Genomic DNA, 25966 nt, shown 5'->3' with positions numbered 1-25966 from the left:
CTTCAGTTGATTTGGTTACTGTGTGCTTAAATTGTGTGGAATGAGCGTAACAACAAATTATTTAAGCAAAAAGAAAATACTATGTTTCAATTATTAGAAAAAGTTAAGTCATTTTTTATGGTGGCTTCAAGTTAAGAAAATTCCTTTTGTTTTTGGGACTCATATGTGGTGGTCGAGCCCGCTTGTTTGTTTGGGCATTAGCTGATTTGTATCTATATTCAGGTGCTAACTTTGTATATTCTTCGTGGTCTCTTTGGTACACCTTATGCTGAATAGATTGTGTGTCAGTGTTTTTTTGTTACAGTTTTATGTGTTAGTGTTAATAGATATCATTTTTGCTTGTTAAAAAAACTTCGTATTCAGATATTTGGTAATTTCTTGTCTAAAAAGAATAGATATTTGGTAATTTAACATATTTCTTATTATTATTAAATTAATTAGTTTCTTTGGCTAAAATTTTATTTTGAATTTATTTCGTTTCAGCTTTTATACTTTATAAAAAATTAAAGTTTAAAATTTTATTTAAAAACAAAATAAAAAAATAATCAACCCATAACATTAAAAAAAAAAAAAGTGTTAAAAGAATTAAAACAAGTTGTATCTATATACACCTAAAAAATCTTTTTTTATTTACTAGCAAAAAGACGGTCATTCACATTCCCGTCTTTTCGCTCTTTTTATTGTTTGAAAGTTATGAATGGTGTTATTTATTTATTTTTTTTATAAAATTTTGATTTTGATTAAAACAAAAAATATAAATGTTTGTTGCTTTCAAGTTATAACAAACCAAACTATCCCTAAAAAAAAAAAACCAAATTAATCATGTCCTCGTGAGCTTAGCTCAGTTGGTATGGACAATGCATAATATATGCAAGGTCTGATTTTTTTTAATGACACCAACAACGATATTTATCATAAAAAAAATTGTTTAAGGGTATAATAGACTTAATGAAAAAGTAAGTATAAATATACTCATTTAGTTTGTTACACTTTTTAAAAGTTAAAGGAAAAAAAAATCAGACATATATATATATATATATATATATATATATATATATATATATATATATATATATATATATTCATACCGTGTTTGTTACATTTTTTTAATATTTAAATTTAAATTTATCTATTTGTTACATATATTATTTGTATTCAAAATTAAGGGCATTTTTTAAAAAAAAAGTCAACCCAAAAGAGCTGAAAATGAGTGTTTTCTTTTTATATATAATATAGATTAAAAACGGTTATAAAAACACAATTTAAAACTTTATTTTAGTCAAGTTACATGTTTATTAGGTCTATAATCATCCTAATTTAACACTTACTTTAATCAAATGAACTATAATAAGATTTTACTTGTTAAATAAGTTAACTATGGTTTTGGTCGCAAAGGTTCAACTTTTCTTTTAATTCAATGAAAACTCATTTTAAAACTTTATTTTATTAAGTTACTTGTTTATCAGATCTATAATAATCCTAGTTTGATGTTTACTCTGATAAAATGAACTATAGTAAGACTTTACTTACTATTCTAATTTGATTTTTTTTTTTTTGGCAAAATTATTAAATTGATTTTTTTTTGTCATACGCATTTATAAACTACAGGTCAGAGGTGGATCCATTTAGGTGCTATATATGGACCCACATGTTTTCTCATTTTTTTTTTTTTGTTGTTGTTATAATTGATAAAACAAAAAAGAAGTGACTCAGTAAATAATTCTCTCTTTTTCTCTTCCTCTTTAGTCTTGCAAAGTCATTTGCAGCATTTGATGTGAACAAATTACTGTGAACAAAGTCACTACGCACTCAACTTAAGAACTATGTTACAAATGTTCTATCTGACCTAAAATTTGGTAAGTTGAAAAGACTTTCAGATCTTTGTACAAAACTTGTGAAAACAAATAAGTGCATACAATGAGGTATGTTAGCACACTACTATATGTTAGACTATTTGATCTGCGAGTTTTTGTGTTTCTTACACAATCTCAACAAGAATAATATTTGTCGATTAAAAAAAACATTTAGTTTGAGTTATTATTTATTTGAAATTTTAGCTCCACATATACCTAAAGTTTGGATCCGCCCCTGCTACAAGCTATAAGACATAAACCCACTTCGGGTTGGCCTAGTGGTAATGGCTTGGAACCTGGGAGTGTGCTCCTTCTCAAAGTCTCAGGTTCGATTCTCTCCGATGCCAATTTGAGGGGGTTAGTTTAGCTTCTTAAAAAAAAGCTATAAAACATAAGTTTAAAATACGATATTGTCAAACAGAGTCTTAGTTGTCTAAATTGTAAATATTCGTCAAATTAACTCACAATGTTTGCATAACCACACACCCAAAAAATTGTAAACTGTCGATTAAGTTAGTCTATCTAATCAGTGGCGGATCTTCTCAAAGATCCACAGGTGCCATGGTATCCCCTAGTTTTTCTATATGGCTTTAATATGGAAATGGTCCCTGCAAATATCTGACGTTTTGGTTTTAGTGTCCTATAAAAATATTTTTTTGGTTTTAGTCCCTGCAAATATAGAATATTTGGTTTTGGTCCTTGGTATTTTGTTTTAATCCTTGTAAAATCATTTCATATTGAAATTGGTCCATATAATATTCATTTTAGTCCTCATATTGAGGGTCTAAAATCAAATATTCTACATACTACAAGAACAAAATCCAATATGAATCAATTTTACAAGGACTAAAACAAAATACCAAGGACCAAAACCAAATTTTTAATATTTGCAGGACTAAAACCAAAATGTCAGATATTTGCAGAGGCTATTTTCATATTTAAGCCTTTCTATATATACCATATCTGACATGAGAATTACACAAGTTTTCCTCTGTTGTAGTGGATTCTTCAGGATGTTGTGTGTTTGTATCCTTGTTCAACTCTTTTTTATATTTCTATTACATTTTTAATACTTTATTAAAAAAAAACACTCTTGTGAAGGAATCGAACCGTCACCCCAACAACAATGGAATCTAGCAAATGTAAGCAACTATAATAGTTAATGTTTTGATGATCTTTTTGAAACAGCTTAATATATATACTTCATAAATATTTGGCACCCCGAAAAATAACTCAAGATCTGCCACTCTATCTAATAACTTTTAGAGCCCGTTCGATGCACATGATAGGATAAGAAGATGGATAAGGATATGATATGATAATGACCTTATAACATTTATCTTATCACATGTTTGGTGCACACATGATAAATAATAGGAAAATATAATTTAATTTTTTCATGTGTTTGGTACACCTTTGCTAAGCCAGACAAAAATTAAACTTAAGAACATTCAGTCATTTCAAAAACTCCAAAGGCAGCAAGAACATTCGCAAATCCATGCCACAAAGGTACAAATAACATTCAAAAGCAAACCGATGCTACTAATTTCAATAATTGGTGAAAACGTCCTTTTATTCATTGATTCATAAAATAAAGTTAAAATTTTTGTTTTGCAATTGTACCAGAAAATAATTCTACCAGAAAATGGCATAATTCAATAATATCAAATTGGGTTTAGATGAATCAGTATTCAACGATTCACAAATAAAGGTGAAAATTTTGTTTTGCAATTGTACCAGAAAATGCAAAGATAATCCAAGAATATGAAATTGAGTTAAGATAATTAATCAGAAAAATAAACTAAAATAGGAAGTCTGGCTGTGGAGTGGAGAGAGAGATGAAACGTTGGGAGAGAAGAAAAAAAACTGAAATCAATTGACACAGAATTATTGGAGAGGGAGAAGTCGAAAGAGGGTGTTTGGAGAATAAAAGATGCACGTGTGTGATGTTGTTGTGCTATCAGGTTGCTAACCCACCAAAAATTAAGGATAAAAATAACAAAGGTTGGATAGGATAGGATTGGAAATGAGTTTAATTTATCCTTTTCTATTGGTGCACCAAACAACAAATTGAATCATGATATCAGGGCCGTTCCAGTAAAATTGGAGGCTCGGCTCTGATATTAAAAATGGCCCCCAATAAAAAAAATTAATGATAATTTAAACAATTACAAATTAACAATAAGCATTATTTTGATTTTAATTTGTTTTGTTGAAATTTTTTTGTTGATAGATGTGTGAGATTTGGCCTAACTTGTCCATTTACTCTTTATTTTTTGTCAAATAATAAGTGTTTGAAAATATTATCTTACATCCCAACAATTATACTCATACGCCTACAAATAATTGAGGCCCCCATAAATTGGAGGTCCGACTCCGTAGAGCACTTTGCACTTGCCCAAGGACGGGCTTGTATGATATGATAGTTCTATTATATCATGTCTCCCTATCATGTGCACCAAAGACACCTTATTGTTAGAATTTGTGATAGACACATTGATTAAAGATGTGGCCCTTCGATCATGATTGGACAATAATCTCACACCAACCACTAATTTACCTATGAAATTTAGGTTTCGTAAGAACTAATTAGTTAATAGATGGACTAACTAAGAGAGAGAAAAGAAAAGACAGACTATTAGTAATACAGTTGTGGTAAAATGTGGTCCCTAAAATTTAAAGGAATTGAAAGTTGAAACATTTACGAGAAAAGTAAGTTTCGTACTCCCTCCGGTCACACACACACACACACACACACACACACACACATATATATATATATATATATATGAAACAGGATCCGTTGACACCAGGTGTCAACGGTTATATTGACACCAAATCTCATCCATTGAATTAATTGATCTAATGATATGTATTTATTCCCTAAATCACTAACATGAGGTGACCCGCACACTAATTATGCTCACCTCATCTTTAATGCTTTCAAGAATGAACATGTTCGTTTTCCCCACCGATCTCAGGAATGGCAGCAATTCAATTTAATGGTTTTTCATTTACCAAAAGCATAAAATTTGTTATACTCCCAACAATCTCAAATTTCAACTTTAACCAAAACCAATTCATTTGGAGCGAAGGATACTACCTGGTGACATTTTAATTAACTTTGCAATCATGGTTAAAAATCTATAATTATAACAAATGGATTGAAGTATGTCTCAATCTCCTCATCCAATTATTTCTCCCAAGGGCGTTGAACCTTCATGATTGCTTTGATATAATTAAGCATCCTATAAACATCAGTATTTTCTTGCAAAATTTAAGGAGTTTTTTCAGCTGATGCATTAGAAATTTGATGAAATTTAAAATTCAAGAATCATGAAATTTCTACCTCCAACAATGGTAAATGATAGAAACATCATGGATGATAGAAGGAAGAAACAAACAAAAAAAATGAGGTTTTAGGGAAGAATGTGAATGAGATTGATGAGAGAGAATATAATAAATAGTCTTAAAAGCGAGATATAAAATATTGAATGTCCACATTAATATTTTGATGAATCATTATTGACCATTAGATTAAGAGAAATGAACGCTTAAGATTTGGTGTCAACGTGTCAACGGATCCTCTCTCTCTCTCTATATATATATATATATATATATATATATATATATATATAAGCAAAAAATGATTTTTTAGACATATTAAATAATTAATATATCCGATTATATTTATAGGTTACATACATTAAGCATTCAATGTACCTAAAAAGTTTTTTTTTTGAAGGAAATGTACTTAAAATGTTGTTTTTTGTTTATAAATGTGACCGAATGGAGAATTTGATTATGAAATTTAAGTCATGTTAATGACAATTTTGCCAATAATTACAGTTGTGCAAGGTCCATGTCACCATACTATGTTTTATTCTAGTATATATATCCTCAATTATTTAACATATTTTTTTTGGCTTAATAGCACTTTTTGCTCCCTAACTTTTATGAAGTTGCGATTTTGGCTCCTTAAGAAAAGAACTACAAAACTGCCCTCTAAGTTTTGCAACTGTAACAGTTTTGGCCCCCAAGGACAATTTTTGGTAAAAACATATTAAAAAAAACACACGACACTTCACTTAGGGTGACACGTCAGCATAGACCAAATCAAAATTGGTCTTTTTTTTTTTAAGAAGTTAAAATGAAATTTATTAAAATTACAGTGAATCCTAACTAGCACAAGGAATGCTAGACTAGGAGTCGTAAAGTAACATACAAAGAAAACAAAAGTTGAACCAAAACCCTCCCACAAACATACATAAAAAAAACCCTCAACCAACGTCACAAGCTATAGCACCCTCAAACAGCAACGTCAAGAACCAACACAACAACCAAACAACTTTTGAAAAACAACTGGTAACTATAACGATTGAAACAACAACAACCACCACGAATCCACCTTTGCAACAACAACAACAACCAACTCAACAACAAAATCCACCTTCACAGCAGCACCACCATCGATCCACGTCGACAAACCACAGATGCAAAATTTAGGGGACGATTTTGTAGTTTTTTTCTTAGGGAGCTAAAATCGCAACTTTGAAAAAGTTAAGGGTTAAAACTGCTATTAAACCTATTTTTTTATTATAATTATTTAACATATTTATTTAACCCTAATTTTTTAAATTCCTTTGTACCCGGTGCTTTTCCATCACGGTGGCCCTATAACGACTTGTATAAACTACAATTTCGCAACATCACAAATGCTACAAATAAGTGTACTATTTTCCATCACGGTGGCCCTATAACGACTTTTACGTGTCAAACTATTTTCTTTTGGCTAAAATATAGTTTTAGTCCCTGCAAATATGGCACGTTTTGGTTTTAGTCCTTGTAAAAAAAAAATTATTTTTGGTCCCTGCAAAATTTTTTGTTTTTTAAAATAGTCCCTGACCCCATTTTTGTGATGATTTGCATACGTGAGACATGATGACTGAACCTATTTTGTAGTTTTTGGTCCCTGCAAAATATTTTGTTTTTTAAAAAGGTCCCTGCAAAAATTTTTGTTTTTGAAAATAGGGATTATTTTCAAAAACAAAAAATTTTGCAAGGACCAAAACCAATTTTTTTTTTTACAGGGACTAAAACCAAAATGAGGCATATTTGCAGGGACTAAAACCATATTTTAGCCTTAAAAATTTAGATCCACATACCCTATCTTGTTTCTATCAGTGTCCAAACCCACTAGTAAACCCTCTCTTTATTGTACTGCATCTCCACTCACAAGTTCTGGTCTTTACTCTCCATCATTAATTTAAGTTTATGATGTTGCAAAATTAAGACTTTGAAGTAATGATAGAGAGTATAAGACCGAAACTAATAAGTGAAATAATGCTGTAAAACAACGATGACTTGTTGACCATGGACAGTGATGGAAACCATTTAGAATATGAAAATTTAAACTACCAGGAAGAACATTCTTTGACACATACGTGTTTCCATCACAACTTAAGCATATTTTATGCTATAAAATTGTAACTTTTGATAGTTATAGGAGCACGGTGATGAGACCACAATCATTGTCAAACACGTTAAAAAACTTAGGGGTTAAATATATATAACTGGTCTTTATAAAATAGGGATCTTCTACATTTAGTTCTTACTTAATTTATACTATATATAATAAAGAAAAATGGAGATTTTAGGCTAATTTTTTCATTATCTCAATTATATCGTTAAACAATTTTTTCTATAATAATAATGTTCTTGGTGTCATTAAAAGATAAGAATTTATGTTGTTATATTGTTTGTATCATTGAAATAGATAAACATGATTAGTTTATTTTGTTATAATTGAAAAGTAACAAACATCTGTATCCATATTTTTAATCAAAATCAAAATTTTATAAAAAACATCATTAATAATCTTCAAACATTATCGCAACAAAAAAAGTGAGATTCTAATGTTCTAAACATGTATGCAAAAAATCTTTCAAAAATTTATGAGTTTAAGGATAACTTAACAAATTTAGTTTTATCACGGACGAAAACTGCGTGCAAATTTTTTATGGGTGATTTTATTTCAGGTTTAAAAAAAAAGTTTTTTTTTAAGCAAATGGGATGCAGATGATAACTGCAGCGCCCTAGACATATATATAGATAAAAAAACAAGAACAAGAAGAGAAGGTGAACATAAATCAAAACCTTCTCAAGCAAGGAAAAAACAAAACAAAAAAAAGAACAACAAAAACAAACCAAAGAAAAAGAGCAAGACAAGAAACAAACCAACCGCAAATCAATCTGGTAATCTACCCTTAGAGCGGGTATTATGAATCTGAAAATCCTACATTTTCTTTTTCTTAGCCTTAGATACCACCTCAGCAGTGGCGGATCTTGAAATATTTTTTTGGGGTGCCAGAATTGTATGAAATATATATTAAGTTGTTTGAAGAGAATGATATAATTGTTAACTGATCCAGTGGTAAACTAAATATATTAAAGAGAAATATATAGAAGTGTTTGAAGAGAAATATATATTATCTTGCTCTCAAAAAATATATATTATCTTGAAATAACGAGTGACAACTAAATATATTAAAGTTTAAAATAATTTTACACTATTAATCAAACCTAGCCATTTTTTGAATGATTGTTGTAGGATTCTAATACATTCTCAACGCACAATCGACCCCCAACTAAAAATTGGTTTCCACGGTCATTTTTTTTCATTTTAAAATATTTTTTTTCTAGTGTTTTCCCTTGTTTTAATACATACTATCAATCTTTAGCCTTGCCAACATACTATGTTCAACTCAAGTTTGTCTTTTATTATACATTTTTGGGTTTGATTAAATTCAATTTGGTGTCTATAAAATTAAGACCTTTCAAATTGAGTCTTTATTTAATTATAATAGCTTTTTTTAGTACTAACATAGGGTCGGTTTGTTCAAGAGTTTTTAAGAAAAAAAATCTATTAGTACAAATCACTTTTGATTGTTTGTTTAAGATTTTTACAAAAAAAAAATTTCATAAAAAAAAAAATTATTTTAACTCTAAAATAAAAATCTATTAGGATTAGCTTTTCTCAAAATCTATTTTTTAAAACATAAATTTTTTGGTAGTAACTAGACACAAATTAGCTTCAATTTTTTTTATAAAATCTCTAAAATCACAACAATTTTTAAAATCACGGGGTCACAACTTTATACTGACGAGGAAGAGATAGCAGCAGTTATCAATTATTTGAAAATCGTTCTGCTGCTAGTGAAGAGCCATTTATTGAGGTGGAGGGGCGGATCTTCCCAGGGATCCATGGTACCCCCAGATTTTCTATATATATTAGATTAGGCATAATATTTATACTAGAACTCAGTAGACGCAGTGGAAATGATGTTTATTTTTCCATCAGAGGTCGCGAGTTTGACCCTTCCACTCGCGACCCTTCCAACTGCTTTCTGAAATATAAATATTTTTTTTAACAAAATAGTAAAAATTGATATTTCTGTTCAATTTTGACCCGTGTTCCGCTCGGGTTTATTGTAAAGGGATTGGCATACGAATAATAAAATGCAATATATAATTGGTAACGGTGAAAAAAATAAGTTGTAAGGTCACGTCTTTCCATTTGCAAAGCTCTAAATATCAAAATATATGATTTTTGTATTGTGTGTGAAATTTTTACACGGTTTAGGGTTTTTTTGTTGTTGAGAGAAACAAGTTTAGGGCTTGGTATATATAACCAAGTTTACATGGAGATTAGGGTAGCCGAGTTTGCATGGAAAATAGGGTATTCTGTTTATAAACGTATTAAATAAGTGTAGAAAATATTGTAATAAAAAAAAGGCAACAAGATAGGAATGAAATAAAGACATGAAATTGGTTCAAAAAAGAAAAAGTGTACAAAATATTGTCAAAAAAGAAGCCATGAAATTAGTGCGATGAATTTTTCTAGTATTGTGTACAAAATATTGTAAAAAAAATAAAATAAAAAAAGTATAAAATAGAAGACAAGAGGATATGAATGAAATTGGTGCGATGCATGTTTTTAGATGAAATTTGTTAGGTTAAGTAATTGCAAACCTAATAAAGCAAATGAGCGGGAAAAAATTAAATTAAATTGCTGCAGATCTAACAGAATTAATAAATAAAGATTATTGTATTTGAGAAGAGTGTACCTTGCTCCTACTTATCTTTTCATAAGATAGAGAATTTAAAGCTATGTGGTTCTTGAGTAGAAAACGTTTGTTATGGTTGATTTTAAAGAAATGATTTTGTTGTGTGGAGTTTTGATTGAAAAAAGATATTACTGATTTGAGGAGGGTAAAATAATTTGTGTGAGAAGTTGATTATGATGAATTAGTTTTTTTGGAGTTTGTGATGATGAAATCAAAAGACGATTTAAAGTAATCATTATCTTTGAGATTTTACAATAACTAAACCAAAAAGAATTAGAGATTTGGGATATCCACCGAATTTGAGATTTGTGATGACCAAATTAAAAGATGATTTAGCGTTGAAATTTGACGACGGCTAAACCAAAAGAGGATTTAGCAACCCATTGACCTTAGGATGTTGTGACAACAAAATCTAAAGAGAACTTAACATAATCAGCAACTTTGAGATTTTTAAAGTAACCAAACCAAAAGACAATTTAACTATAGTCATCAACCTTGATATTTATTATATTTTAATTAACAAAAATGTGATGATCAAACCAGAAAAGGATTTAAAGTCATCGTTGGAATTGAAATTGTTGTGATGAACAAACTAAAAGAATATTAAAGTAGTTATTAATTTTAGATTTTTGATTAGTGATCAACCCCCACACAACCCAAGATAATTTAGAGTGTCAACCTCACACAACCTAATTTTTGTTATTTTGGGTCATATATTTATACTCAAACATTAGGTTAAGTTTTTGTTGTGGCAGATGGCAGTGATGCAGTAAGAATTGTTGAAACAATACAGGAAGAACAAACATAAACATTAGACATCCAACAGCCTTATTGACACAGTAGTTGCACACCAGATTTGTTGAGTCAAATTACTAAGCTTACAAGATTATGTTTTAAATTGGGAATATGAAGTATAAGCAGAAGCAACAAATGTTATGTAGGAGCATACGAATGCAAGGACCGTATAGTAAAGAACGGTAATTGCAAGCATTGATGCTTAATAAATTACTTTCGGCAACAAAAAGCGCTATTGTGTATTGATCCAACACAACGCATCGCATATAGCTTATTGCCTTTTCTTTCAACATCATGCTTGGTTAATCTAAAATTCTAAATTAACTCAAACCAAACATAAAAACATATCTTCAACAACTCATTCTAAAACAAAAAGGAAAAAGAACAAAATCATATAAGAAAGAATAGAAGCAAGAGAACAACTTCCGGATGAATTTGGTCTAAAGAAAGATTCAAGATTTTTAGGGTTTACAATACATATTGAGAGTGAGAGAGAGGCGGCTTTGTTCCCGGTGGCTTTATAGAGTCTGTTCAATTGGACTTGGGCCAACGATGTAGACCAATTCAAAACCCAACAACAAATATAACTACTCTATGCACCCCTTCAATTGCTTCACCCCTGATATAAGCTAATCAATTATGTACCTGTTTGGATACGCGTTTTCCACCCTCAAACGTGAGTCTAGATGTTCAAACGCCATTTCACCATTTTTTAAGATGTTTGGATAACTGCAAAAGCGCTTCTACCAAACGTGAATCTAGCTCCAAACCCACGTTTCCTCAAAGCCACAAATTGGAGCTTCTGCGGCTGTTAAAATCAATTCTGCAAAAGCCCCAAATTTATTTCCAGCTTTACCCTTTTTTATCTGGTGCGTTTTCATCTACTGTTCCCTTTTGTTTCACCGTTTCACTATTCCCTCTTCTTAGCTACAATTCGATTTCTGAAGGTCAGGGAAGCAAGATAAATATTGTTTCAGAAAAGGCCCATTCGATTTTTATTTATTTATTTTTTGTAATAAACTCATTCAATTATCTCACAGATTTTGTTTTCTTTTTTTCTTTTGACACCCTTTGATTTTTATATTATATTAAAAATTATACAATTGATATTTATGGTTTTAGTTTAAAATATAATTAAAAGGATAATTTAGTCATTGTACGTTCAAAATCAATTTTAATTCAAACTATCCAAACAACATCAACCCATCAAAATCACTTTTAAGCGAGTGCATCCAAACATAAATCAATTCACATCAAACTCACTTTTAATCAAAATCAATTTTCACCGCCGCCGAACCAAACACACACTATGTCTCTGTCTTTATGTTTATGTCACATGACGACGAGGAATAACTGATAAACTTTTGACAAAAATAAAAACTAATTTCAAATATTTTTTAAACAATTTAAGTTATTATTGATAAAGTCGTGGACTGAATTTACAAAACTCTAAATTTTACAAATATAAATATGATAGGTGACAAGATATATAAATTATATTTAGTCACATGTCTTAGGTGGAAATATATGAGGAGCACATTGAAGTAACCACATCAACCGCTAGTTATGTTCGGTTATGTTTTGTTTTATTTCACTTTGAACCATTGAACCTCTTTCTTTTGCAACAATGGTGTTTTCTACTATGTATTCTCCAACACTAAACCTTGCTATTTCTTCAACTACAAACTACTCTTGCAGAAGAAGAAGAGCATCAAGCACAATTTCATACAGAGGAGTGAATAATATCATAATCAGAGCTAGTTCTTCTGAGAAAAGTGAATCCAAAAGCAAAGATCAAGATGATAAATCATCATTCAACCCTTTTGGATTTGTTACTGATAATCCATCAAGCCGTAGTGCCATTCAATTGTCTGAAAATCCTGCTGAAGCTGGCAATGTTGGACAAATGATAGATGTAATCACTTTTTGTTCAAGTTTCCTCATTCTTATCTTATATTTCAATGCTTTTAACTTTCCTTAGTTTTTTATTTTATTTTGAGTCTTGATAATAAGAGTTTTGGTTGTTTATTATTTAGATTTTTATGATGAATTAATGTATATTTGGTTCTACTTCCGGATTAGGCAAAATGGTTCGAATTGATTTTGAAATGTTTGGATGCTAGTGAGTAGAATTGATTTTGTCTCCGGAATTGATTGTAACTAGAAACTAGAATTTGTAGCTTTAGTCTCTAGAATAAATTTTTAGCTTTAAAGTTATTGTTCAATCCATTTTAACATGAATGTAAACAATTGTAATGCACTTTACATTCAACTCATTTTTAGGTAGAATCAATTCATTTAAAATCAATATTTGTTGTCGCCAAACAAAACACACGTTTAACTACTTGTCTAAGCAGCATGGCTATGTAAAAAAAAAAAAAGGGAGTTTAAAAGTGAGTTTTGTTTCTTAGGTGACTAAAATTGATTTTGTCTAAATTAAATTTAGTAGTTTGATTTTGGTTGAAAGTTTATTGAAGGTAAAGTATTTTATGTTTGGATACATTTATGAAAAAAGTGATTTTATCTATTTATGTTTGGATCCTTTGTTACAAAATTGCTTTAATGTTTGTACATATGTCAATAAATTTGAGAATTGACTTAGCTTTTAGTTAGAATTTTTTTTGAACAAATCAAGCTTTTAGTTAGAATTAGTTTTGGACTGGAATCAATTCTGAAGATGGAAGCCAAATATAAACATTTATGATGAAATTAACATTTGACCCATCCAAACATGAGATTCTGAGAGATACAAACATGAAACTAAACATAGACTTAATATCTTATAACATATATGGATGATTTTTGGTAGTCTTACTTTTGTTAGTTTTCAAATGACTCATTATTTTTCCTATGGTAATAGTTTGATTTCGGTCATATTGGTGGACTTAAAAAGAATAACATGAGACCCTTGAAATCTTGATTTTAGTCTTCAAACAAATTTTGGCTTAGCCATCTAGGAACTAAGGCCTATGGAAGAATAAGAGGACCTTTTGTTTGATTAATGACCTCAAAATGTATGCTGCGAAAACAAAATGGGCCATGCAACGACTGTCTTAATGGCTCTAGTCTCTACGACCCTGTGCGTAAGTGTTTGAAAGAACTTACAAAAGCTTATGATATGTCCATAATCTGTTTTCTGTTCAGTTTCACAAGTTCTTTCTAATAGGTCATTTTCATAAGCTGTTTTTGGCTTATACTTATGGATGTTTACCATAGTTTCTTCTTTAGTTGCAAAAATAGCTTGTACACAGGTTGTTGTACGATAAGCGCTTAAGTTAGCTGTTCATCCAAATGCACCTTTTTTCTGATTTTGTATAACAATACTGATGATGTTTTTCATGTAGTTGGAATGTAATAACATTTTTGTGATTTTTGTATTCTTAGAAAATACAAGACAAGGGCAAGGAATACGGATCATATGTAAAATCCGGGAAGTTGAGATGGTTTGTGAGGGAAACTGGTATCATTTCTTCGTTGTTAAAAGTACTTTTGATCTCTATTTTTCCCCTTTAACTTATGTTCAGCAAAAATGTTCATGTTTTTTCCTTTCCTTTTTGCAGGATCAGCAAATAGCAGACGAGGAACAATTGTATTCCTTCACGGAGCGCCAACGCAATCTTTTAGCTACCGAGTTGTTATGTCTGAGGTTATTCCTAATAACACAGTTTTATTTCATTCTATTCTATCAGTTTCCATAATCCAAACATAGCCTTTAATTCATATCACGATTAGCGAATTAATAATATTTTAATTTGTTTCTCTTAAAACAGTTGGGAGATGCAGGGTTTCACTGCTTTGCGCCTGACTGGATAGGATTTGGTTTCAGTGACAAGCCACAGCCAGGATATGGTTTTAATTACACAGGTGTTATCATGAGTGATCTTATGTTATGATTAACTTTCATGCATAAACCTCTTACATGTTGTTCTTTCTCAAAATTCTTATAGAAAAGGAGTTCCACGATGCATTGGATAAACTGCTCGAGGTGTTGGGGGTCGAGTCTCCGTTTTCCCTAGTTGTTCAGGTATCTAAAGAACGACTAGTACAATCAGTGATAGCATTTCTGTTTTCAACTTATTTTGATAAGCGTATAAAAATAGCTTATAGCTAAGTGTTTATTCTATAAGTGCTTAGTTAAATTCTTTATCCAAACAAGCCTTAAAAAGAAATGAATACACTAGTTGCATTTATGTTTTGTGAACTTCTTACAAAATGCCGTGTCTAACATATATATGACCACATTTCTTCTTAAGGGATTTCTTGTAGGTTCATATGGACTGACCTGGGCCTTGAAGAATTCAAGCAAGATATCAAAGCTAGCAATACTAAACAGTCCTTTAACAAGTTCATCTCCCATTCCTGGACTATTTCAGCAGCTAAGGTTTTGTGCTCTTATGTTACCAATGAATGCACCTCTAAACTTGATGGCTAAACCTATAAAATAGTTTCCAAGATGTATCTCTTGATTTTAGTGTGTGGGGTTTTGTGGTGACAAAAATTGATTTGCAAAATTCATCCCGGTTAATAGTGAGTCGAGTGTAAATTGATTTATGTTTGGATACATTACTGTAAAAGTGGGCTGAAAAGGGTTAAACAAGACTACAAATCTATTGCAGAAGCAAAAGTCCCAAATTCTAGCTTCAAGTTCGAATCAATTCCGGGGGCAAAGTCAATTTTACTCGAGAACATCCAAACATGTCAAAAGAAATTCTACAACTCTAGAATCAATTTTGTCTTCTGTAAGAATGGAACCAATCATGCACTTAATCACTTGAAGCCTAATTTAATGATGTGCTGCCATAAATTATGCTCTACATGTCATGAAACGTCTTAATTTAATGCTTCTTTCTTACTAGTCTCTTGATATATGTTAATTGTTTGGTTTTGATTTTGATTCTTATACTATGTTAAATCCTTTGATGTCTTTTTGATTCTTTTTAGATTCCCTCTATATGGTGAGTTTCAATGCCAGAATGCTATTATTGCTGAGCGGTTTATTGAAAGAGGTAGCCCGTATGTATCCAAACCTGCATTTGATTGTTGTCACACAAAATTGATTTTATCTTTAAACTTCAATTTGACTAGAAGTGATAAAAAGAAGCTTTTACATTAAGTTGAGAAAAATTTGCATTATGTTTTACACCAAAATCCACTTTTAGAGTAAATACTTCATTAAATTTCACAAAACCAATTTCATTCAAAAACATTTGTGACAAACTCTCACTTATTGACACATTATTTTGCAGTTATGTTCTGAAAAATGAAAAGGCTGATGTTTATCGGTTACCTTATCTGGCAAGCGGTGGACCTGGATTTGGTTAGTGACATAATTTTGATAGCTTGAATTTTCTGAATGTGTTTGTTGTCAAAATATGATAATAATAGGATTGTTCATAGGACCTATGTATATGTTCGAAGGAGGTGCTGTTGTCTGAAAACACAAGTACGGGTCACCGTCTCCGTTCAGGGTCAGTGGTGACCTAATCGGAGGATAACCTAGTATATTGGAATCAGTGTAAAGTCTATCTATCTCTGCCCATTAGTCTTTTATACGCGTCCGCCTAGGAAGCTTGGACATGGACATCTCACACACGACACGGACACGTTGACACCGATAATTGAGAAAATTACGTAGTTCAATGTAATCACATTTGTCGGTGTCATACACCGGACACACATTCGATCAGAAGTGCTGGTGCTACTTTATGCGTCCCGTTTCTAGGGTTAGGCGTGAATTGTCCTCACCGTATAGTTCCTCCTGATTGACAATAATCAGGTACGAAGAGGGGACACGTGTATCTATTCGTACATGAAGGATATTTTACCATTGGAGATACTTATCTGATTTGACCGAGTGACTTAAGTACGAGCAAGCCCAAGTGAACGAGTCACCCCGTTAGAAGCTTATCTTGCCAGATCGGTCCTCACCCCTTTCTAATTTAGTAGTTAGAAACTAAGAAAGGGGTGGGGGTGGGGCTCGCTTCCCTCACCATGGCTTACTTAGTCGTCTATATCAGGTTCTTTTTGAGATAAATTGCCACAGTTATAGAATTAAGCTCAGCCATGGGATTCTAATATTTGGGACCAAAACAGTCCCTGAGCGTCAAGCCTAAAAGGCGAAGGCACTCTAATCGGTCGAGTGACTTGCTACCAAACAATACAGAGGAAAATATACTTGGTGATAAGTTCATATCTATATTAATGAAAAATATTATTGTCGATTATCCATAGTTTATTCATGTAAATTTTATGCAATGAACCTGAGTAAGTAAATTTTGCTGACTTAGAATTGGCAATAATTAAGTTTCTGATGTTGGGTTTCAGCTCTACTTGAAGCGGCAAGAAAAGCTAACTTCAACGGTACTTTCAGTGAAATAGCTGAAGGATTTGCAGCTAACAGGTATATAAACTCTGATAGACTATGAAACAGTTTGACTCTATTTTATTTTTTGTTATAGAAACAATTTATACATAAGCCCTTTTACGATAAGAGTTTTCCATAGCCTCTTAAGTAAGTTTTTTATCCAAACAAGGCCCAGTATAATAAGGCTTGTTTGTTGTTGTTGTTGTAGATGGGATAAGCCGGTATTGCTTGCTTGGGGATTATCAGACAAGTACTTGCCACAGTCTATAGCAGAGGAGTTTCAAAAAGGAAATACTCAAAACATTAAGCTTAAATTGATAGAAGGAGCTGGTCATATGCCACAAGAAGATTGGTGAGAGTAACTTCAACATATAGGATTCATTCAAGTGTACTGTAGACAATTTTATTCTACTCAATCTCTTAAAAATTTAACCTTTGTATTTTTGAACAGGCCTGAGAAAGTTGTTGATGCTTTGAGAATGTTCTTTTGATCTCAACAACCAAAACAGACCTTGAAGGAATCCATGTCCTTACTCAAATCAAAAGGACAGTCCTGAGTTTTTCCTTAAATTGTAAATTTAGTGTCTCATGTTGTCTTATGTTTGTTCCTTTTAAAAATAAAAGAGGAAATGTATAGAAATGCTCTTGAACTGATGAAATGAAAAGTAATGATGTTGCAGATCAAACCAAACATTCCATTATCTATTTCCAAACATCCAAGTCTATTAGTATGTGTTTGGCCTCGCGAAATATTGCACGCTGCCACACGTTTGGATAAAAGCTAGAAAGTCCAGCTTTAGCAAATCACGGCGAGAATCACATTGGAACGCGAGATTCATGGTTTCAACGTGAAACCAAACAGGCCATTAGAAACATTTACACTAATTAGGGTTGAGAGGCGCATATTAGATGTGATATGATCTGAAAAACGGTTTATAAATCATAGGTATCAATCTCCATACAAGTCAATTTTGTATCCTTTCCCTTATAAACAGATTTTACGGGATCGAATTAGACACAACTCAATTTTTAGATGGTATCAAAGTTTATCTTAGATTAGTTGGACCACCTTTGTCAGGTAATTCAGATCACACTCCAAATATCCAACATGAGAGGGTAAGTTGAGAATCGATATAGAGTTTATCAGTATATCTATTGGTCTACCCGCTGTTGCACCACTCACATCAAACTCTAGTTGAAAGTCTTGTGCTCTGCGTGATGTAGTCTAAAAATTGTTTCTCTTATTTTGCCAGTCCATCTTGTGGTCTTGAGTCGGTTCAACCTAATTTCTAAGAGATCATATAAGGATCAGAGCACAATACATGTTGGGGCAATGAATCACCACATTTGGGATCAAAAACCACTTTTTGGAGGTTAAAAATATAGGTTGGGGTTGGAAATGAGTAAAGTCGAACTTGATTTATAAAAATTGTTTCAGCCCGAAACTCGACAACGAACTTCGTTTAAAGTTTACAAGGTTTAACTTATGGAAAATATTAACAAGTCTCCTAAGGGCATTGTTTAAAAGTAACAACTTTTGCATTGAAAATTGTACGGTTACGACTTTAACAAGTGTTTGACTTGTATTTTCAGGACATAATTTATTTTTATGGGTTCTTTAAACAATGTCCTTAGGGCACTTGTTAACAAGACCCTTAACTTTTAAGTCCAGATTGTCCACTGAGATTCTAAAATATGGACAAGGTTATTTTAGGAAATTTAAAGGATGCACGAAAGGTGCGAGTGAGGAAGAGAATTTCCTATTTTGTTTACCAGGTCTGGTTAGTTAGAGGGCACGATTGTTAAACAATAGCAATTGGGCCTAAATTATCCATAATAATAATAATAAGGGATAATAATTAAGAAAATGGTAACCCTAATTATTTTGTATTCCATGAGCGCACAAAACAAAAGTATTAGAAACGAACAAGAAGAACAATGGCTGCCGGAGGAGTTATGGGAGCGTATCTTCAAAATCATCACATCTCTTGACCACTTTGAAGTCTCTCTCAGTTGTCTCCAAGCAGTTTCTGTCCATCACCAATAGTCTTCGATTCTCTCTCGAGATTATCGATCAAACAGTTCCTCTACATAAGGTTCCCTAACCTCACATGCCTCAACTTCAAGAATGATCTTTTCTTCATTCCCATTGTTTCCCATTACTTGAGGAACTCATCCTTACAGACGATGCTTGTCCCCGATCATCTAGGTTTATACATGATGATGATCGATGGTTGGCACTTCCCAAACTCCGGAAAATTACTTTGAGTCTACTAAAATCATAGTGACTCAAAGCCTTATAAAAGTAGAAGGAAAACATGATTCAGATTTGTGAACTATTATAAGAGATGTAATGGTTTCATTTCAAAGCTTATAAATGATATTTTCATGAGCCCTGAAAGATATTCGAACAATGAAGCATCATCAGACAATTTCAGTTATGTTTGTTCGAATCTTCCCACCAAATCTCAATCTAGTTATTTCATATCGGTCTCGTAGCTTTTATTGTTAGTTTGTTTAAATAATAAGGGCCATGTTAACGAAAAACAAATACTCTTGTTCAATTAGTTTCTATTTCATCCATCAAATGAAGTTTGTTTTTTATTCTGGTAAGTAGTGAAATTTAATTGAAGTAAAGAGTAAAAATGTAATACAATTTGTGAGTGCCATTAACATTTGAAGTGAAACAAATTCGTATCCATGAAACCAGAATCAATTTTTATACCGAGCAACCGAAGCAATGAATCTAAAAAATATCATTTGAGAAACTTTTTAGCAGAGCTTACTTTCTTTACGAAATTCAGATTCAAATATTGAACTAATCTGCACTGCAAAGTTGAGCAGAACTTACTTTTTATGCAAAATTCAGATTTTGATATTTAATTTGTTGCTCATCGATCATGGAAGCAATGAAATGTTTTTGTGATGTCATTTAATCTTTATCTTTTAGAATTGAACTCTTCATGCGAACATCTTGATCAAGTTACATATTATAGAAGAAATCTCATTTTAGAATATGGTTGCATAGCATAGGCTAAGAATTCAAAGTAACCACTGGGAGGAGTAGGAGATATGGTTGCATCTTATCTTAGAATGTGCTACTTTTTAAAGATTCTATATATAATAGGTATTTTAGCAAAATAAATTATGGTTTTGTAAGAAAAAAAGCAGCAAAAAAGGAGGTGCAAGTAATAAATGTTGGTTTTTGAAGTTTTAATTGGGCCTATCTCCAAAAATCCAGCCCATAATCGCAACCATTTCTAGGGTTTGGGATTTATATTAACTTTGGTTTTTTTTTTGGCACCAGAAGAACAACTTAACCTAGCAGCCAAAAACACACCAAAGGTTCCTTCTGATTCCAATTCCATTTGATTCTTTGCTTTGATATTTTGCATTTTGTTAAAGTCTTATTATATTCCTTTATGTTTTGAATTTATACTCTAGCATTTTTTTTATCTCAAATTCACCAGTTTTGAAATGCCAAAAAAAGTTGTTATTGTTTTCTATTTTTGGCTCAGTCATTGATATATCAGTCTCAAATTTTCTTGTATTGATTTGATCATGAATTTATTTTTCCTGTCGTGCTCTAATAAGAGCGAAAATCCATTTGATTTTATGTTGCATATATGTATCATTGATTAATGTCTTGCTAATTATGATGCAGATGGAAATCTTCATTATGGCCCAGAATGGAAATAAAATCCACTTGGAGGTTAAGAGCTCAGACACAATACTCAGTGTGAAGGAGAGAATTGTTGACAAGCAAGATTTCCAAGTGCACCAACAAAATCTGTTGTTTGGCGGTAGGTCACTACAAGACAGCATGACCCTTGCCGATTACAACATCGAAGATGAGTCAACCCTCGACGTCTTCCTCCGCCTTATGGGAGACTAGATGACCACCATCTGTGTAATGTGACCCTTGTCATGAAGACAATCTCCTTATAACTAGAGAGATATCATACATTATTGATAACATAGAGTATTTGTCTTGAGCTGTATGATGATTTCTCTTTTCAGCAATAAAAGAAACATATTTTTCTTTTCAACATTGTCACTATAGTTCTTGGCTATATCAAAATAAATTCACTTCAAAGTGTTATTTTATGTATGTAATTTCATAAACTAATTTTTTTTTTTTTTTTTTTAAATTAATAACCAAGTTCTTGCACAAGACTAGAATGATACCAATAAAACACAGGGCGTCATATATATAAGCATAACAAAAAAAAAAGTATCAACGACCAAGGCCAAAACAAAATTAAACCCCCACACACATAAACCAAACTTGAATTATAACCTCCAACTTCATCGTGAATGACCACGTAAACAAAATTCAATCACCCATCGCCGCTGCTCATACCAAACCCCTCAAAAATCTTCTTCTCATCACCACAATTGAGCCCTATTAAACACCCGAAATAACTTATTCTGATGCTTGTCTGAATTCCACCACCAATCAACCCCCAGTGTGCCAGAGAGACAATATAACAAGCAAAAAAGCTTGAGTCAAGAAACTGACTCCCGATCTCAAATCAAAAGCGATCGGCCACCAAACTCTAGAAACAAATCACCAAGGCATCACTCAACTCTCAGACCACCAGAGAAGTCATATTAAGCAGCCGAAAAACTTGAAAATAGACACTAACTTTCGATATTGAAGCAAAAGTGATCGGCCCACCAAAATCCAAAAGACAAATCTCTAAGACAATCAATAGGTAGAATGATAGCGTAAACAAAACCAGTTCAAAAACAACCCAAAATCAAACCAACTAAATCTAACCACCAGCCAAAACAAACATAAACCCAACCGACTAACAAAAAACACACTTGGAGAACAAAACTAAAAACCTAAATACAGCTTATGATAAATTTAGGTATGTTTTTGTCTCTACTTCTATATTTTGGTTTTTGGCCCAGTGAAGAATTTAACTTGGGATGTCATAATCATAAAGCAAAGTTGGTTGTGAAAATTAAATAAGAGAAAAAAAAAGAAAGAGAGAGAAATTAGTGAAAATTGTTTGTTTCAGCCATATTAATTTTAGCTAGACTAGGCAACTAATAGCCTGAAATAAAGAGGTATGGAGTTCTACTTTCCTTCCTTGATATAGATGGCTGTTGTATACTTGTAGTTGCACTAAACATTACAAGCATAAACATAACAATTTTTTTTTATAGAAGTTCTATAATTAGCTGCTATCACACCTCACAAATTCAAAAGATATGGCCATGAATTATAAACAATCTCATTTCATGTTCATGTAACACCAAAAGTACACATAGATGACCATTAGAGAAAATCACTCATTGTGGCAAATATAGCTCCATTGACTTATGTACTTCACTCATAAACAAGAAAGAAAAATGTGGACATTGAGAAACATAAGAAATTATTAGTGATGGAGGAACCATATGGTGGAAAGAGGATAATGATGATGGCATTTAGTAAACAGTGTGACTCTATTGAACCATAGGTTACTTGATTCATGCAAGATTATGAGTACGTTTGGCCTAGTTTTTTCAAGTTTTTTGAAATCTACTTTTAAATCAAAGTTAAAAGTAAGAGTAAATAAAGTTAAAATTGTTTGACCATAGTTATTATTTTTACCACAGAGATAATTTTAAGCCAAAATTATTTGGTTGCTATATTTTTATTTTTCTTTCAATATCTGATAACACATCAATTCCAACCAACACAAATCACAATTTTACTTAAAAAAGAAATGAATATATTTTTTTGACAAAAATTGAAAATGGAATCAATCACATGAGAATTAGTAATCCATGTAAGTTATTCCAATTCAAAAGCAATATAAAATTTTCCCTTCTCTTTTCGGTTCTGCTTATGCATTAAAGCAAGAAAGAGCCAAATTTCACATTTGTTTGAAATTGAATCCGTTCTATTGAGTTGACATAAATAGGCATAATTTGTAGCTTGTAGCTCAAGTCAAGTTTGACCATTTTGAGAGTTTGGTAGGACATTTTAGTATATTGAAAAGTTTATTTTATAAGAACGAATTTAAATTAATAATTTGATATATGTTTACATTTAAGTTAATAATTTGCGAGGATCTTACTATATATAAACATATTTAAATTAGTAGTTTCATATATGTTTAATAATTTCAATATGTTTAAATTGATTAACGAACTAATATAATACATTGATAAAAATAAATTTTATTTTATTATTTAACAAGATATTTTAGATCTTTCAACAAACAAAAAACATGACATTTTAGAGAATCTTACTAAATATTGATATGCTTGAATAATATATTTAAAAATGCGGAAAAAAAAATTAATGTAGTCTAATAAGTTTAAATTACTTAAAATATTATGACGAATTTATAATTAATTAATTCAAAGTACAAAATCTCTAATAAAATAATAAAAATGATAAAAATAATATTGTTAATATGCCGACTTTATAGTTTACTAGGCTTCTAAAAAAAGCAATAATCTTTATTTTATTTTTAAAAAGAGTCAAGTTTAACTTGTACATGATGGAGGCTTCTAACATATTTTCACCTTTACATTGACCAGTCCACTAAATTCTCATATTTTCTTCTCCATTAAAAGGGAGGTGCAATGAGTCAATAATTATTTAAAACTATAGTACTTGCTCCAACACGTGATTTTTCCATCCATAACCAGTCCTCACAGTAAATACCAATGAATTAGCTTTGACCATATATAAGAGAATTAGCTTTATGATGGACCTGGTCACAATATACATACATACGGTCCATTGATCTATTGTATTGTGTGTGTCGTCACTATAATTTCCGGCTATATATAGAATTAATGGGTCTATTAATATAGTTTTCCGGCTATATGACGGGGTTTACATAGTTTTACACTTTACCACTACCAACATCTTTGGAACATATAACAACAAAAATTCCTAGAGCGAGTCTAGTCAAGATAGTGATTAATTATTGTTTTGGTAAATAACTTTTTTTGTTTTACTAATATTTTCTTTACAATTTGCTCAAAAAAATATATTTTGTTTACAAATTTGGAACGGAAAGGGAGGATGAAAGAAATTTGGAAAGAAAACAAAATATCAAATTTTTTTCAATAAAAAAAATTTCACTTTTAGTTGCTTTAACATGTGCAATATTGTATCTTTGATGATAATTTTAAAGAAGAGGAATGAAAAAGATGAAGAAAGGGAAGAAAAATTAGTTGTTGTTGGTTCACATTAAGATACAAAGAACCTTCACGATCGGATGGTCTTCTTTCTTAAAAAAAAAGATCAAAGTGTTAAAATTGAAAAAATTAATAAGGTCTATGGTGGACCACCTAAAATGTTGGTCAACCTTACATATTTAGGGTTAAACTTAACAGACGTGAATTTTTTTAACAAAAGGAGATGAACTTGAGGGACCAAAATATGAGTTTTATTAGTTATGGGACTAAAATGAAAACTGAAAATTAATTAGAGGACCAATAAACTAAAAAGGCCTTTATTATTCTTTAAAAAGTACTCTTTTAAAAAATAACAAAGTCCTTAATTCCTTCTACCTTCCGAACTCTCCAACAAACGTAATGATAAATAAAAAGGTTTTTAATGTTTTATTGGGGTATATAACAAAATTATTTATGAGGAGTTTAATCAAATCACGTGTCAGTTTTGACCGGTTCAATTTTATAAGCATGATGAATTTTTTTCCTCAAATAAAACAAAAATGAATTATTATTTTTTAAAAAATTTAGTATCTCTGCGTGCAACTGTATAGATTAATCCCTTAAGACAGATATGACTCTATGTATACAACATTCTCCCTCAAGAGAAATTACTACTGTTGCATTCCTCATGATTGAATTTAAATGTAGAACCTATGGTTAAGTTGACATAGGTCACTTACCTTCATATCCAAATGCATTCGGGTAAATAGAATAAAAAAGATTGAACTATTATTTAAATTTCTTTCCTATATAATAAAGTTTTCAAATAAAGTTAGTTAGATAAACCGCTTTAAATGGAAGATAAAAATACGTAGTAATAATTGTTTTAGTCTGTGAATGTGTAACGAGTAGTCACAATAGTTCATCGGTGTATCAAATTTTAAAATAGTCATTGATTGTACCATATGTAAGTCAAAATAGTCTCTTACCTTAAAATGTTCGTTAATATTGTCATTTAGTCTTTTAATATATTTGTTTATAGTTTTAAGGTCATTGTAAGTACTTACTATCATATCAGTTCATATATAAAAAAAAATAAAAAATGTTAACATTGAGGGATTATTATAATGTCAGAGACTATTTTGGCTAATGAAATGCATAATCAGAGACTGTTTTTAAATTTGATACATTAAGGAACAATTGTGACTACTTCTTACACATTTAGGCATCAAAATGACAATTTTCCCATCAAATACTAATGCAAGATCAATAAGGCTCCAGGCCCCCAAATTTTGTAATTTTTTTTTACTACTATGTTGTAGAGTATAGTACATAGTAGCAATAGATAAATTGATTGAAAAGAAAAAAAAGCTTACCAAAGCTTACATTCAAAATTTATTTGATTATTACTTTTCTCGTCCTATTGCATTCTTATGCGCTCTATTGTTTTTTCCAACATACATTTTGTTCGGATTATATAATCCGAATAGAGTTAAGATTGTATAATCCGAACAAATCAAAAAATGTTTGAAGACAAAGCACCTTAAATATGTTTATGTAGTCCTAGTAAAAACTACGATTCAAATTATATAATTTGAAACCCCTTAAATCAATTAAGATTATAGAATCCAAAAAGTGTCAAACACTCCAGAAATGACAAATTTTGGTGTAAAAAAAAAGACATATTTCGGATT

The 25966-nt window shown here is 31.0% G+C and overlaps 1 protein-coding gene across 1 annotated transcript; it reads left to right on the top strand.

Moving 5' to 3' along the window:
* The first annotated feature begins 12328 nt into the window (after positions 1-12328).
* Positions 12329-17829, top strand: LOC11434868 (cis-3-alkyl-4-alkyloxetan-2-one decarboxylase). Its single transcript, XM_003604315.4, has 11 exons — positions 12329-12689; positions 14159-14234; positions 14335-14420; positions 14545-14638; positions 14722-14798; positions 15028-15155; positions 15716-15787; positions 16021-16091; positions 17099-17174; positions 17347-17490; positions 17590-17829. Exons 1-11 carry the CDS (start codon positions 12402-12404, stop codon positions 17627-17629), a joined length of 1152 nt encoding a protein of 383 aa, XP_003604363.2. The 5' UTR covers positions 12329-12401; the 3' UTR covers positions 17630-17829.
* Positions 17830-25966: the final 8137 nt, after the last annotated feature.

This window comes from Medicago truncatula, chromosome 4 (assembly GCF_003473485.1).
Source record: "Medicago truncatula cultivar Jemalong A17 chromosome 4, MtrunA17r5.0-ANR, whole genome shotgun sequence".
Classification (NCBI taxonomy): Eukaryota; Viridiplantae; Streptophyta; class Magnoliopsida; order Fabales; family Fabaceae; genus Medicago; species Medicago truncatula.
This window is presented reverse-complemented; position numbering and strand designations above follow the sequence as displayed.

What these genes read in the sequence shown, in the direction of transcription:
- LOC11434868 (XM_003604315.4), top strand. Translation starts at nt 12,402, where the DNA reads ATGGTGTTTTCTACTATGTATTCTCCAACACTAAACCTTGCTATTTCT. An exon ending in TTTATTGAAAGAGGTAGCCC is followed by an intron (nt 15,788 to 16,020) that starts GTATGTATCCAA and finishes ATTATTTTGCAG; the next exon opens with TTATGTTCTGAAAAATGAAA. An exon ending in CATATGCCACAAGAAGATTG is followed by an intron (nt 17,491 to 17,589) that starts GTGAGAGTAACT and finishes ATTTTTGAACAG; the next exon opens with GCCTGAGAAAGTTGTTGATG.